The sequence below is a fragment of the Mobula hypostoma genome, chromosome 6 (assembly GCF_963921235.1).
Source record: "Mobula hypostoma chromosome 6, sMobHyp1.1, whole genome shotgun sequence".
Taxonomy (NCBI): domain Eukaryota; kingdom Metazoa; phylum Chordata; class Chondrichthyes; order Myliobatiformes; family Myliobatidae; genus Mobula; species Mobula hypostoma.
The window spans coordinates 6,637,160-6,652,714 of record NC_086102.1 but is presented as its reverse complement, the minus strand read 5'-3'; the positions used below and the strand labels follow the sequence as shown (position 1 = coordinate 6,652,714).

General features: G+C 44.8%; 1 protein-coding gene across 9 annotated transcripts in view; it reads right to left on the bottom strand.

Moving 5' to 3' along the window:
* The window catches only part of robo2 (roundabout, axon guidance receptor, homolog 2 (Drosophila)), a 1,315,623-nt gene that overhangs the window by 11,261 nt on the left and 1,288,807 nt on the right, over positions 1-15,555 (bottom strand). For 7 of the 9 annotated variants that reach the window (XM_063050228.1, XM_063050229.1, XM_063050235.1 and 4 more), the window contains one exon: positions 5,304-5,528. The exons of the other annotated variants lie outside the window; for them this stretch is intronic. In XM_063050228.1, the coding sequence (XP_062906298.1) occupies positions 5,304-5,528 (225 nt within the window). The remainder of the gene's footprint in view (positions 1-5,303; positions 5,529-15,555) is intronic. 9 annotated transcript variants of the gene reach the window in all.

The following is a 15,555-nucleotide window of genomic DNA, read 5'->3' as shown; positions in this document are numbered from 1 at the left end:
TTATGGTCTTGCATTTTATTGTTGACCTGCACTTCACTCTTTCTGTAGCTGTTAACATCTTATTCCAAACTCTATAATAGTTTTCCTCTACCTCAAGCACTGTGTAATGATTTGATCTCTATAAGTAAGACATGCTCATCTTTGTATTTTGAGTATGATAGTAACAAATTAATTTTTTTTAAGGCATCCGTTAGTCTTGCGAGACCATGGATCTGCGCCTGGAAAGTCTTCACTCTCCAGAGCGCAGGACTGGGCAAGGTTGTATGGAAGACCAGCAGTTGCCCATGCTGCAAGTCTCCCCTCTCCACGACACAGATGTTGTCCAAGGGAAGGGCATTAGGACCCATACAACTTGGCACCAGTGTCGTCGCAGAGCACTGTGTGATTAAGTGCCTTGCCCAAGGACACAATATGTTCCCTCGGCTGGGGCTCGAACTCACAACCTTCAGATCGCTAGTCCAATGCCTTAACCACTTGGCCATGTGCCCACAACAAATTAATACCATTAGCAAATAATTTAGCTTCTATTGTTTTCTGTGGTAGAGCATTCCACAAGCTCACTGCACTGTGGGTGAAAAAATATCCCCTCAGCTCATTCTTACATGGCTTAGATGGCAACTTGCATCATGGTAGCATAGTGGTTAGCACAATGCTTTACAGTACCAATGATCCAGGTCCAATTCCTGCTGCTGCTTGTAAGGAGTGTGTACGTTCTCCCTGTGACCGTGTAGGCTTCATATGGGTGTAAGCCCAAAGACGTACGGGTTGGTAGATTGATTGGTCGTTGTAAATTGTCCCATGATTAGACTAGGGTTACATCGGGGCACTGCTGGGTGGCGAGGTTTGAGGGCTGGAACCTGAGCTGTATCTCAATAAATAAGTATTGGGAACATCCTTTCTACATCCAATCTGTCTAGTCCTTTCAGAACGGTTTAAGACCATAAGGTACAGGACCAGAATTAGGCCAGTCAGCCCATCGAGTCTGTTCCACCATTCCATCATGGCTGATTTATTATCCCTCTCAACCCCATTCTCCTGTTTCTCCCTGTAACCTTTGATGCCCAGACTAATGTAGAAACTATCAACTTCCGTTTTAAATATACCCATTGACTTGACCTCCACAACCATCTGTGGCAATGAATTCTACAATTTCCTCACCCTCTAGACAAAAAAAATGCCTCCTAATCTTTGTTCAAAAGGGACTTCCCTCTATTCTGAGATTGTGCCCTTTGGTCTTAGACGCCCCCCACTATAGGAAACATCCTCTTTATATTCACTCTGTTTAAGCCTTCAATATTCGATAGGTTTCAATGTGATCCCCTCATTCTTCTGAATTCCAGCAAGTAGAGGCCCAGAGCTATCAAGCGCTCCTCGTACATTAACTCTTTCATCCCCTCCTCAATTGAGGCTGCGGCTCCCCGTATGTAGTTGAGAAGTTGTTCCAGTCTCTGGGGAGCTCCCTCATGTGTAAGATGTTAAAAGTCCACCATCTCATGTGGTTGGGAATTATCTACGGTTGCAAGTTCAAAGTAGAGTTAAGTCTGCTGTCCTGTGCTAATAACTAATCTTCAAATAACATCACAGAAAGAGATTTGTGCTGGTAATTTTCACACAGCTGTTTGTGGAGTATTTTAAGTGTAAAACAGCTGTAGTAATTCCAACACTATCACATTGACCACAAAAAAAAAAGCCATAAAGACTGAGAGGAAGTCAAGAGGTTACGCCGGGGCTAGAGAAACAAAAATCTTTCCTGGAATGTGCAGTTTTTGCAAGAATTACCACAGAGGAGCTTAGATGCAAAAAGTGTGGATTAGATCCCCAACAGATCATAGACCATAGAACATGGAACAGTACAGAACAAGAACAGACCTTTTGGCACACAATGTTGCACTCAATTAATTAAATTAATAATCAAATGACCTATCTAACTAGCATCTCTGCATAGACAATGTCAATACCATTCCATTTTCCTCATATTCACGTGCCTAACTAAACGGCTCTTAAACGTCTCTATTACCACCCCAGGTAGTGCCACCATTCTCTGTGAAAAAACTTGGCCCTCACATCTCCTTTGAAATTATCTCCTCTCACCTTAAATGCATGCCATCTGGTATTAGATACTACAAACCTGGGGAAAAGATATTGTCTCTCTACTCTATCTATCACAATCTTATAAACCTTGATCAGATCTCCCGTCAGACAATTGTTTCTGTGAAAAATAACCCATGGGTTTGTAGAGACTTTCGTAATCTTTTCAATGTCACCAAGTGTCTGACAATCAGTGGTGTCCTTCTGAACGGTCCTCATGAACACAAAATGGGAAATGTTACAAAAAATAGGTGCACAGAAAGATCCTCTTCAAACACACCAGGTGGGGTTAGATACAGAGTGAAGCTCTCTCTACACTATCCTATCACACTCTACCAAAACAGAGACAGTTAGATACAGTGAAGCCCTCACTACATTGTCCCATCACACACTCTCTGGGAAAGAGTTAGACACAGGGAAGAGTGCCACTTGCTCCCTTTAACTCTTTAGCACACAACCATCTCCTGACCGTGCTTATGTGGCCAGTGTTGATTTGAGCTTCTTGGAATAGGTTCATACATAACTAGATTGCAACATGGACTCTGTGTGTGTGTGTCTCTCAGGATTTCCAGCATCTGCAGAATCTCTTGTGTTTGTGATATGCACATTGTCTAATCTTGCCATGGCGGAGAACCAGATTTTTTCAGTACAGCTTGGTTTTGAACTTCAGTTTTCAATTTTGATTGTTTTTTCCCTTTTGACAAATGTCCTTAGCCTGTCCTTTGAAGGCTTGGATGGTGAAAAGACTAAGTGCCAAGAGTTCCCACTGCAGGGAAGCTGACTTAAGAATGAGAAACTGGAGTAGGAACGGATCTCACACATCCCCTTGACCTCAGCATTATTTCCTTGCATCATCCCCACTCCTCTTGTTCTTTCTAACATCCAGATATCTAACAACCTTTGTTTTTTTTTTCACTGTTCTGAGCATCCCCATCCTCCAGGATTGAGTATTCCAAAGACTCGCTACACTTGGATAGGAGCTGGAGGAGGTAGTGGAATCAGCCCAATACAGAGACACAAGAGCTACTGTGGATGCTCAAAATCTAGAGCAATACCCATGATGTGCTGGAGGAGCTCAGCAGGTCCGGCAGCATCGATGGATGGGAATAAATGGTCGGCATTTCCGGCCGCAAACCTTCATCCAAACTGGAAAGGAAGGGCGGAGAAGTCAGAATAAGAAGGTGGGGGGAGGGGAGGAAGAAGTACAAGGTGGCAGGTGATAGGTGAAACTGGGAGAGGGGGAGGGGTGAAGTAAAGAGCTGGGAAGTTGATTGGTGGAAGAGATAAAGGGCTGGAGGAGCGGGAATCTGATGGAAAGGACAGAAGACCACGGAAGAAAGGGAAGGGAGAGGAGCACCGGAGGGAGATGATGGGCAGGGAAGGAGATAAGGTGAAAGAGGGAAATGGGAATGGGGAGTGGTGAAGGGGGTTGGTGGGAATTACCAGAAGTTCAAGAAACTGATGTTCAAGCCATCAGGTTGGAGGCTACCCAGATGGAATATACGGCTTGCTCCTCCAACCTGAGTGTGGACTCACCACGGCAGTGGAGAGGCCATGGACTGGCACGTTAGAATGGGAATGGGTGGCCACTGGGAAATCCCACTTCTTGTGGTGGCTGGAGTGAAGGTGATTGATGAAGTAGTCTCCCAATCTACGCTGGGTCTCTCTGATAAACAGGAGGCCACACCGGGGGCACCGGATGCAGTAGATGACCACTGTTTGGGGCCCTGAATGGTAGTGAGGGAGGACGTGCAGGGGCAGGAGCAGCACTTGTTCCATTTGCAAGGGTAAGTACCGGGACACCCCTTCCCACCATTGGTAGTAAGCAGACTAAAACTATTAACTTTATTTACAACATCTACAGTATATTGAAACATACAGTAACATACACACGGTCTGAGGATGTGCCAGGGGAGTTCTGCAGGTGATACCATGCTTCTGACGTTAACATAGCATGCCCAAAATTTACTAATTCTCACTGACCAGTATGTCTTTGGAAAGAAACAGGAGCACTGACAACAAAGACACGTGGCCACAAAGCAGACACAGAAACTCCTTACAGACAGTGGTGGGAATTGAACCCTGGTCTCTGGTGCTAGCAGCTACGCCACCCTGCTGCCTGTGTCTACAGAGAGACTGCCTCAAAAAGGCAGCATCCAGCATCCGGGCCATGCCATCATCTCATAGTTACTGTCGAGCAGGAGGTACAGAAACTTGAAGACCCAGACCACCGGGTTCATGAACAGCTACTTCCCTTCCATCATTCAATTCCTGAACCAACCAGCAGAACCATAATCACTACGGATTATCAGTACCGTGATCACTTTATTCACTTTGCACTAAATTGGGCTCTGTTTTTTTAAATTTTGGTTCCAATTATTTATTCTTCTTCTGAAAACTGTGTACAATTTATATTTAGTTTATGTTTTTTTCTTGAGAATGATGTGTAGGCACCGAAGCATTCGGGCTCTCACGACCAGACTATGTAACAGTTTCTTCCCCCAAGCCATCAGACTCCTCAATACCCAGAGCCTGGACTGACACCAACCCACTGCCCTCTACTGTGCCTATTGTCTTGTTTATTATTTATTGTAATGCCTGCACTGTTTTGTGCACTTTATGCAGTCCTGGATAGGACTGTAGTCTAGTGTAGTTTTTGTGTTTTTTCTTACGTAGTTCAGTGTACTTTTTGTATTGTTTCAATAGTCCTGGAAAACGTTGTCTCATTTTTACTATGTTCTGTACCAGCAGTTATGGTTGAAGTGACAATAAAAAGTGACTTGACTTGACTTGACTCTAATGTTGCGTCTTTAAGAAACTCTCAGGCGGGCAGATGGATGACATAAAAATAACGGATATGTGGGAGGGAAGGCCTAGATTGATCCTCGAGTAGGTTAGAAGCTTGTCGAACATTGTAGGCCGAAGGCCTGTAATGTGCTGTAATGTTCTATGTTCTACCTCTGTTGCTGCTACAAGTTTTCCTTTGCACCTCTCCATACACATACTTGGGCGTGCTACAATAAATTTGACTTTGACTTTCAGAGCTTTCTCCTTATTTCATATCTAAATACTGACCTCTTATTTTTGGGATCATTGCTGACCCAATCCCCTCCATATCTACCACAAGGAGTCCCACAAGAATTTCCTACACTTCTGGTAGATCACTTTATTTTTCAAGAGTGCTTGAAGCAAATCCCTTCCTGTCTCTCTCCTACCTGACCCCATGGTTGGCTTGTGTTGCAGCTTGTTTCGCAAGTCTTCCTGATTCACTTGACCTTCTAGAGATGTCTTGAGCAGATGGTCCATTGAGTTTGTGTCTTCGTCGAGGCAGATCACCTGCTGGCTCTCTGGAGAATTGTCCAGCCCCATTGTCTTCAATCCTTGACCAGAATGGAGCTTTGAACCTGGGCATGGCGGAGGGTCAGGCGGAGGTGGCAGGTCTTAGCAAAAGAAACAACAAAAATCTTGAGTCAGGTGTAGCCATATGGAGCGAGTTGTTTAGAGGTACAATTCTTTCTGTGAAAAGTAACCCATGTGTCAATGGTGCCTTTCACAGTTTCTTCAGTGTCTGACAATCAGTGGTGTCCTTCTGAAGGGTCCTCATGAACACAAAGTGGGAAACGTAACAACAAATAGGTGCACAGCAAGATCCAGTGATAATGGACAAATTACCCATTTAACCAGGCTTGGCTGAGGGATGGATATTGTCCCCCAAGGCAGTGGGATCATGTTGACACAACAATTAGATTCATAGAGTCAGAGAGCCATAGAGCACTACAGCACAGAAACAGGCCGTTCAGCCCATCTAGTCCAAGCCAAACTATTATTCTGTCTAGTCCCATTGCTCTACTCAGGGCCCTGCATACCTCTCCCATTCATGTACTTATCCAAACTTCTTTTAAATGTTGAAATCGGCACTTGCACAGGCAGCTTGTTCTACTCTCTCACCGCTCTTTGACTAAATGTTCCCCTGAAATACTTCACCTTTTACCCTTAACCCATAACCAGCTAGTTCTGGTCTCACCCAACCTCAATGGAAAAAGTTTGCTTGCATTTACCCTATCTATACTCCTCATAATATTATATATCTCTATCAAATCCCCCCTCATTCTCCTACACCCCAAGGGATAAAGTCCTAATCTATTCAACCTTTCCCTAGAATTCAGGTCCTCAGGTCACACGTCTTAGTGAATTTTCTCTGCACTCTTTCAAATAGCAAAGGATGAAATTATTAACCAGATTCAGAAATCTTCATCCATTTCCCCTTTGACACTCAGTGTGAAGGGCCCACCACTAACAGATTTGGAATATAGTAGACATCTCTGCATTTTTTTTGAGAGTGTCATACCAGACATTCAGCCATTCTTGTCTGGCACGTGGTGTCAGGATTAACCGGGTCACGTTATGAACGTTCCTGACTCGACCCCTGTATTTTTTACGAGGCCGAGTGGCTAGCTCGACACTCAACTCGGCATGGTTGGAAAGCGTGCTCGGGAGTGGCCTGATCTGGATTCGAACTCGGGAACCTTCGCTCCGGAGTCCGGCGCTGATCTCACTGCGCCACCATCTCTGCATTGAGCATCCACCTTTAGAGACCTAAACATTTGGGAAGCTCATCATTTGCACATTTTCCCACAAGGCCTTTAGGAGTTGGTGTGGGATTCAGAGGAGGATCATGAAAATGATCTTGGGAATACAAGCATTCATGTACAACGAGGATTTAATGCCTCTGGGTATGTACTCACTGGAGTTTAGAAGAATGAGGATCATTTCACTGAACCCTATTGAATATTGAAAGATCTACATATAGTAACAGTAGGGACAATGTTTCTTATAGTGGAGGAGTCTAGAACCAGAGGACACAGTCTCATAAAAGAAGGACATTCCTTTAGAACAGAGACGAGGAGGAATTTTTTTAACCAGAAGGTGGTGAATTTGTGGAATTCATTGCCACAGACGGCTGTGGAGGCTGTCATTAAAGCGGCGGCCGATGGGTTCTTGATTTGTAAGGGCATCAAAGGTTTTGGGGAGAAGACAGGAAAATGCTGCCATCAAGGAGGAGGTACAGACACCTGAAGACACACACTCAACGTTTCAGGAACAGGTTCTTCCCCTCCGCCATCAGATTGTCCATGAACACGACCTCACTACTTTTCCTCACTGTCTGAACTATTTATTTAATTTTTTAAATAAATATATACCTCTTGTTGTAATTTATAGTTTTTATTACTGTCTATTGCAACATAGTTCTGACATGAAACAGCAAATCACATGACATACGCTGGTGATATTAAGCTTGATTCTGATTCTGACTTCAGAGTGAAAATAAATCAGCCACGATGGATTGGAGGAGCAGAGGAGTCCTGCTCCTATGTCGTACGGTAACCTGAACCCTTGAACCTGTCTTCAACAACATCATCGTTCCTCCTTTACATTTGACCTGCCTGACTTTTATACTAGAAAACATAGAAAATCTAGGGCGCATTGCAGGCCCTTTGGCCCACAATGTTGTGCCGGCCATGTAACCTACTCTAGAAGCTGCCTAGAATTAGCCTACTGCATAGCCCTCTATTTTTCTAAACTCCATGTAACTATCTCAGAGCCTCCTAAAAGACTCTATTGTATATGCTTCTACCACCTTTGCTGGCAGTGCATTCCATGTACCCACCACTCTCTGTGTGAAAAACCTACCTCTGCCATCCACCTCGTACCTACGTCCAAGCACCTTAAAACTATGCCCCTGCATGCTAGCCATTTCAGCTCTGAGAAAAAGCCTTTGGTTATCCACACTATCATTACGTCTCATCATCTTATACATCTCTATCAGGTCATCTCTCATCCTCCGTCGCTCCAAGTGGAAAAGGTCAAGTTCACTCAACCTGTTCTTCGTAGGCATGCTCTCCAATCCAGGCAACATCTCCTTTTCACTCTCTCTATAGTATCCAAATCCTTCCTGTAATGAGGTGACTAGAACTGAACACAGTACTCCAAGTGGGGTCTGACTAAGGTCTTTTATAGCTGTAACATTACCTCACGGCTCTTGAACTCAGTCCCACGGTTGATGAAGGCCAACACACCATACGGCTTTTTAACAACACTGTCAACCTGCACAGCAGCTTTGAGTGTCCTATGGACATGGACCCCAAGATCTCACTGATCCTCCACACTGCCAAGAGTCCTACCATTAATATTATATTCTGTCTTCAAATTTGACCTATCAAATGAACCAGTTCACACCTATCTGGATTGAACTCCATCTGCCACTTCTCAGCCCAGTTCTGCATCCTATCGATGTCCCGCTGTAAACACTGACAACTGTCCATGCTACCCACAACACCTCCAACCTTTGTGTCATCAGCAAACTTACTAACCTACCCTTCTACTTCCTCATCCAGGTCATTTATGAAAATCACAAAGAGGAAGGGTCCCAGGACAGATCCCTGCGGAACACTACTGGTCATCGTCTTCCATGCAGAATACGAACCATCAACAACCACCCTTTGCCTTCTGTGGTCAAGTCGTTTCTGGATCCACAAAGCAAGGTCTCCTTGGATCTTATGCCTCATTACTTTCTGAAGGAGCCTTATATGGGGAATCTTATCAAATGCCTTACTGAAATCTATATACTACATCCACTGTTTTATCTTCATCAGTGTGTTTTATTACATCCTCAAAGAATTCAATCAGATTTGTAAAGCACGACCTGGCCTTGACAAAGCCATGCTGACTGTTCCTAATCAGATTATGCCTCTCCAAATGTTCATAAATCCTGTCTCTCAGGATCTTCTCCAATAACTTGCCCATCACTGAAGTAAGACTCACCTCTCTGACCAAAACCATCTCTCCACCTTGGTTTTGAGTACACTCAGCAACCAAACGTTCATAGCCTCTGGTGCAGAGAATTGCAGCCAATCTTGACTCTCTGACTCCCTTATCCCAGGCCAATAGTGCATTGCAGCAGTTAGTGATTCTTTCCTGTGGCCTCCAGAGACTCAAATTAAATCCCGATCAAGATCATGAGGATGTTGGCAGGAATTGAGGGCCTGGGTTATGGACAGAGGCTGGGCAGACTTGTACTTTTTTCCTTAGAGCATAGGAGACTGAGGGGGTGTTTACAGAGGTAAATAAAATCATGATGGACACAGATGGACTGAATCAAAGACCCTGCCCACCTCGTACATTCCCTCCTTCCCCCTCAGCAAAGGAGACAACATAATCAAAGACCCCTACCATTCTGGACAGTCTTTCTTCTTTCCCCCTGCCAACAAGCAACAGATATGAATATCTGAAAGCATGAACCATCATGGTCAAGGACAGCTTCTATCCAACTGTTGTGAGATTATTGAATGTTCCCCTAATGTGATAAGATCGGCTGAACCTCACAATCAACTGTTTAGCAGGATGCATCACGGGTTGGTATGGCAACTGCTCTGCACGTGACCACAAGAAACTCCAGGGAGTTGTAGACACAGCTCAGCACATCATGGAAACCAGCCTCCCCTCCGTGGAATCCGTCCTTGCTTCTCACTGCCTCAGTAAAGCAGCCAGCATAATCAAAGACCCCACCCACCCCAGACACTCCGTCTCTTCCCATCTCCCATCAGGCAAAAGAATCAGAAGCCTAGAAGCATACACCACCAGGCTCAAGAACAGCTACTACATGCTGTTATAAGACTCTTGACCTCACAATCTACCTTGTTAAGATTTTGCATTTTATCAATTACTGCACTGCACTTTCTCTGCAGCTGTTACACTTTATTTTATATTCTGTTATTGTTTTACCGTGTTCTTCCTGAATGCAGTAATGTTGTAAATTGATCTGTATGAGGAGTATGCGAGACAAGCTCTTCACTGGAACTCGGTACATGACAATAATAAACCAATTCCAATTCCTTTATCACGCCTTTGCACCTTATTACACGCACTGTAGCATAGCGATTAGGCATCACTTTACAGTGCCGATGATCATCAAACAAGGTTCAATTCCTGCCGCTGCCTGAAAGGAGATTGTACGTCCTCCGTGACACCAAGTAGTTTTCTTCCACGTGCTCCGGTTTCCTCCTACATTCCAAAGACATACGGTTAGGGTGAGTAAGTTATGGGGTTGTCATGTCGGCAACGTGTTTCTGCTTATGGGTTACCCAACACATTCCTCACTGATTTGATCAGACACAGAATGGGGTAGTTCACTGCATTTTTCGGTGTTTCAATGTCCATGTGACAAACAAAGCTCATATTTTATCTGCCTGTGCTGCACTTTCTCTGTAACTGTTACATTTTATTCTGCGTTCTGCGATTGTTTCCCCTTGCGCTACCTCAGTGCACTGATATGATGAAATGATCTGTATGAATGGCATGCAAAATGAGGGGGTGGGCATCATTTTCAGGTGATAGGGTGAAAGCTTAGGGGAGAATGTCAGAGGTAAGTTTTTTTACACAGCATGGTGGGCATGTGGAACGTCTTGCCAGGGGCACATACATTAGGGACCCTTAAGAAATTCCAGAGAGGCAGATGGATGAAAGAAAAATCAAGGGCTATGCGGGACGGAAGGGATAGATCAGGGGCTCCCAACCTTTTTTCTACATGGACCCTTACCATGAACCAAAGGGCCTATGAACCCCAGGTTAGGAACTCTAGGGTTAAGTTGATCTTAGAGTAGGGTAGAAGGTTGGCACACATTGTGAGATGAAGAGCCTGTACTGTGCTGTAGTGTTCTATAAAACAAGTTTTTCCCTCTACCTCAGCATCATAGACCAATTTATCGATTGAATGTTTCAGGTCTGCGTAGGGGAGCACTTTGGTTCCAGTGATCATAACACCATTAGTTTCAATTTGATCATGGACAAGGATAGATCTGGTCCTAGGGTTGAGGTTCTGAACTGGAAGAAGGCCAAATTTGAAGAAATGAGAAAGGATCTAAAATGCGTGGATTGGGACAGGTTGTTTTCTGGCAAAGATGTGATTGGTAGGTGGGAAGCCTTCAAAGGGGAAATTTTGAGAGTGCAGAGTTTGTGTGTTCCTGTCAGGATTAAAGGCAAATTGAATAGGAATAAGGAACCTTGGTTCTCAAGGGATATTGCAACTCTGATAAAGAAGAAGAGGGAGTTGTATGAAATGTATAGGAAACAGGGGGTAAATCAGGTGCTTGAGGAGTATAAGAAGTGCAAGAAAATACTTAAGAAAGAAATCAGGAGGGCTAAAAGAAGACATGAGGTTGCCTTGGCAGTCAAAGTGAAGGATAATCCAAAGAGCTTTTACAAGTATATTAAGAGCAAAAGGATTGTAAGGGATAAAATTGGTCCCCTTGAAGATCAGAATGGTCGGCTTTGTGCGGAACCAAAGGAAATGGGGGAGATCTTAAATAGGTTTTTTGCGTCTGTATTTACTAAGGAAGCTGGCATGAAATCTATGGAATTGAGGGAATCAAGTAGTGAGACCATGGAAACTGTACAGATTGAAAAGGAGGAGGTGCTTGCTGTCGTGAGGAAAATTAAAGTGGATAAATCCCCGGGACCTGACAGAGTGTTCCCTCGGACCTTGAAGGAGACGAGTGTTGAAATTGTGGGGGCCCTAGCAGAAATATTTAAAATGTCACTGTCTACGGGTGAAGTGCCGGAGGATTGGAGAGTGGCTCATGTTGTTCCGTTGTTTAAAAAAGGATCGAAAAGTAATCCGGGAAATTATAGGCCGGTGAGTTTAACGTCAGTAGTAGGTAAGTTATTGGAGGGAGTACTAAGAGACAGAATCTACAAGCATTTGGATAGACAGGGGCTTATTAGGGAGAGTCAACATGGCTTTGTGCGTGGTAGGTCATGTTTGACCAATCTGTTGGAGTTTTTTGAGGAGGTTACCAGGAAAGTGGATGAAGGGAAGGCAGTGGATATTGTCTACATGGACTTCAGTAAGGCCTTTGACAAGGTCCCGCATGGGAGGGTAGTTAGGAAAATTCAGTCGCTAGGTATACATGGAGAGGTGGTAAATTGGATTAGACATTGGCTCAATGGAAGAAGCCAGAGAGTGGTGGTAGAGAATTGCTTCTCTGAGTGGAGGCCCGTGACTAATGGTGTGCCACAGGGATCAGTGCTGGGCCCATTGTTATTTGTCATCTATATCAATGATCTGGATGATAATGTGGTAAATTGGATCAGCAAGTTTGCTGATGATACAAAGATTGGAGGTGTAGTAGACAGTGAGGAAGGTTTTCAGAGCCTGCAGAGGGACTTGGACCATCTGGAAAAATGGGCTGAAAAATGGCAGATGGAGTTTAATACCGACAAGTGTGAGGTATTGCACGTTGGAAGGACAAACCAACGTAGAACATACAGGGTTAATGGTAAGGCACTGAGGAGTGCAGTGGAACAGAGGGATCTGAGAATACAGATACAAAATTCCCTAAAAGTGTCGTCACAGGTAGATAGGGTCGTAAAGAGAGCTTTTGGTACATTGGCCTTTATTAATCGAAGTATTGAGTATAAGAGCTGGAATGTTATGATGAGGTTGTATAAGGCATTGGTGAGGCCGAATCTGGAGTATTGTGTTCAGTTTTGGTCACCAAATTACAGGAAGGATATAAATTAGGTTGAAAGAGTGCAGAGAAGGTTTACAAGGATGTTGCCGGGACTTGAGAAACTCAGTTACAGAGAAAGGTTGAATAGGTTAGGACTTTATTCCCTGGAGCGTAGAAGAATGAGGGGAGATTTGATAGAGGTATATAAAATTATGATGGGTATAGATAGAGTGAATGCAAGCAGGCTTTTTCCACTGTGGCAAGGGGAGAAAAAAACCAGAGGACATGGGTTAAGGGTGAGGGGGGAAAAGTTTAAAGTGAATATTAGGGGGGGCTTCTTCACACAGAGAGTGGTGGGAGTATGGAATGAGCTGCCAGACGAGGTGGTAAATGCGGGTTCTTTTTTAACATTTAAGAATAAATTGGACAGATACATGGATGGGAGGTGTATGGAGGGATATGGTCCGTGTGCAGGTCAGTGGGACTAGGCAGAAAATGGTTCGGCACAGCCAAGAAGGGCCAAAGGGCCTGTTTCTGTGCGGTAGTTTCTATGGTTCTATGGTTCTATGGTGTCCAAACACACGCTTCGTAAATTTCCATACACGGTCCATCACGTATGACTTACTGAGACCAAGCCTGGAGACACTCAGCAGGTCAGGCAAAACTATGAAAAGGAATAAAGAGTCGATGTTTCGGGCTGACCTACTCCTGCATTTTGTGTGTGCTACTCCAGATTTCCAGCATCTGCAGAATCTCTTGTGTTTGAGATGGGACTGTTAGCTCTCAGCGGGAGAGAAGGGACTCAGTTCCCAGCTGGTGTGGGTGTACAGTAACAGCCACTGCTGTTCAGCAAGTTTGCTCCACAGATCCACAGCAGCTTGAGTTGCTGCCGAAAGTTGCAAACTCAGCCAGATCCATTGTGGGAACGAGCCTCCCCACCACTGAGGACACCTTAAAAGGTGATGTCTCAGGAAACTGGCATCTGTCATTAAGGACACCTGTCACCCAGGACATGCCCTCTTCTCATTGCTACCATCACGGAGGTGGCACAGGAGCCTGAAGGCACACATTCAATGTTTCAGGAATAGCTTCTACCCACCTGCCATCAGATTTCTGAATGGACAATGAACCTCACTATTGCTACTTCTTGTGTTTTTGGTCTCTTTTGCACAAATAATTTAAATTACATATATACTTCTTATTGTAAATTATTGTTGCTTCAATTATATATTACAATGTACAGAGCCATGTATTTCATGATACATGCCAGGTATACTAAACTTAATTCTGATTCTGAATATGTAATATTCCTGACTTCAAACAAACCTCTGACATGACCAGCCTGTCACAAAAATACGCCCTCACAAACCCAGCTCGTAAACCAGAAATGGCTATAACACACATGGCAGTACAGTCTGTAGCTCTGGTCACCACTCTAACAGACAGTACAGTCTGTACTTCCAGACTGCACAGTATAGGACAGAACAGTCTGTAGTTCCAGTCACACAGCATTGGACAGTACAGTCTGCAGTTCAGGTGACACTGTATAGGACAGTACTGTCTGTAGTTATGGTCACCACACTATGGGACAGTACTGCCTGTAGTTCTGGTCATCACACTATGGGACAGTACAGTCTGTAGTTCTGGTCATCACACAGTATAGGACAGTGCAGTCTGTAGCTCTGGTCACCACTCTAACAGACAGTACTATCTGTAGTTCAGGTCATCACACTATGGGACAGTAGAGTCTGTAGTCTTGGTCACCACAGTATAGGACAGTAGAGTCTGTCGTTCTGTTTACCACAGTATAGGACAGTACAGTCTGTAGTTCTGGTCACCACACTATGGGACAGTACAGTCTGTACTTCCGATCACACAGTATAGTTAAAAAGTGAGCAGATTGAGAAGGGTCAGTCATTTCTTCGGTGGTTGAATGGGGGGGGGGACTGCGCAAGCGTGTGAAAGTCGGACCGTGAGGCAGCAGGAGAGTTTAAAAAGTGAGCAGATTGACGGAGCAGGCAACGTAGTAAAGGGAGACAGATTAGGAAGGCTTTGGCTAGAGGGGCTTCGGTAAGCAGAGACTCAGGACGAGCTTCACTCCAAGTGAGGTAAGGCCGGGTAAGTTCCTTTAATCAATTTAATGACCTTAGGAATAGGTAATGGAGGCAGCAGTTAGGGCATTTGAGTGCTCCAAATGCAGTATGTGGGAAGTCAGGGCGAGCACAATCGTCCCTGATGACTACACCTGTGAAAGGTGCATCCAGCTGCAGCTCCTGACAAACCGAGTTAGGGAACTGGAGCTGCAGCTGGATGAACTTCGGATCATTCGGGAGGCAGAGGTAGAAATAAACAGGAGTTACAGAGAGATAGTCACCCCTAAGAGTCAGGAGACAGGTAGCTGGGTGACTGTCAGGAGAGGGAAAGGGAATAGACAGAATGAGCAGAGCACCCCTGTGTCCGTTCCTACCAATAATAAGTATACCATTTTGGATACTGTTGGTGGGGATGACCTACCAGGGACAAGTTGCAGTGGTTGCGTCTCTGGAACCGAGACAGGACCCTCAGCTCAGAATGGAAGGAGGGAAAAGAGGAGACCAGTAGTGATAGGGGATTCGATAGTTAGGGGGACAGATAAGAGGTTTTGTGGAAGAGATTGAGAATCCTGGATGGTCTGTTGCCTCCCTGGTGCCAAGGTCCGCGATATCTCGGATCATGTTCTCAGTATTCTCAAGAGGGAGGGTCAGCAGCCGGATGTCGTGATCCATGTAGGGACCAATGACATGGGTAGAAAGAGTGAGGAGGTCCTGAAAGGCGAGTTTAGGGAGTTAGGCGCCAAGTTAAAGGACAGGACCTCCAGGATAGCAATCTCAGGATTGCTACCAGTGCCACGTGCAGGTGGGTTCAGAAATAGTAAGATAGCGCAGATCAACACGTGGCTGAAGACATGGTGCAGGAGGGA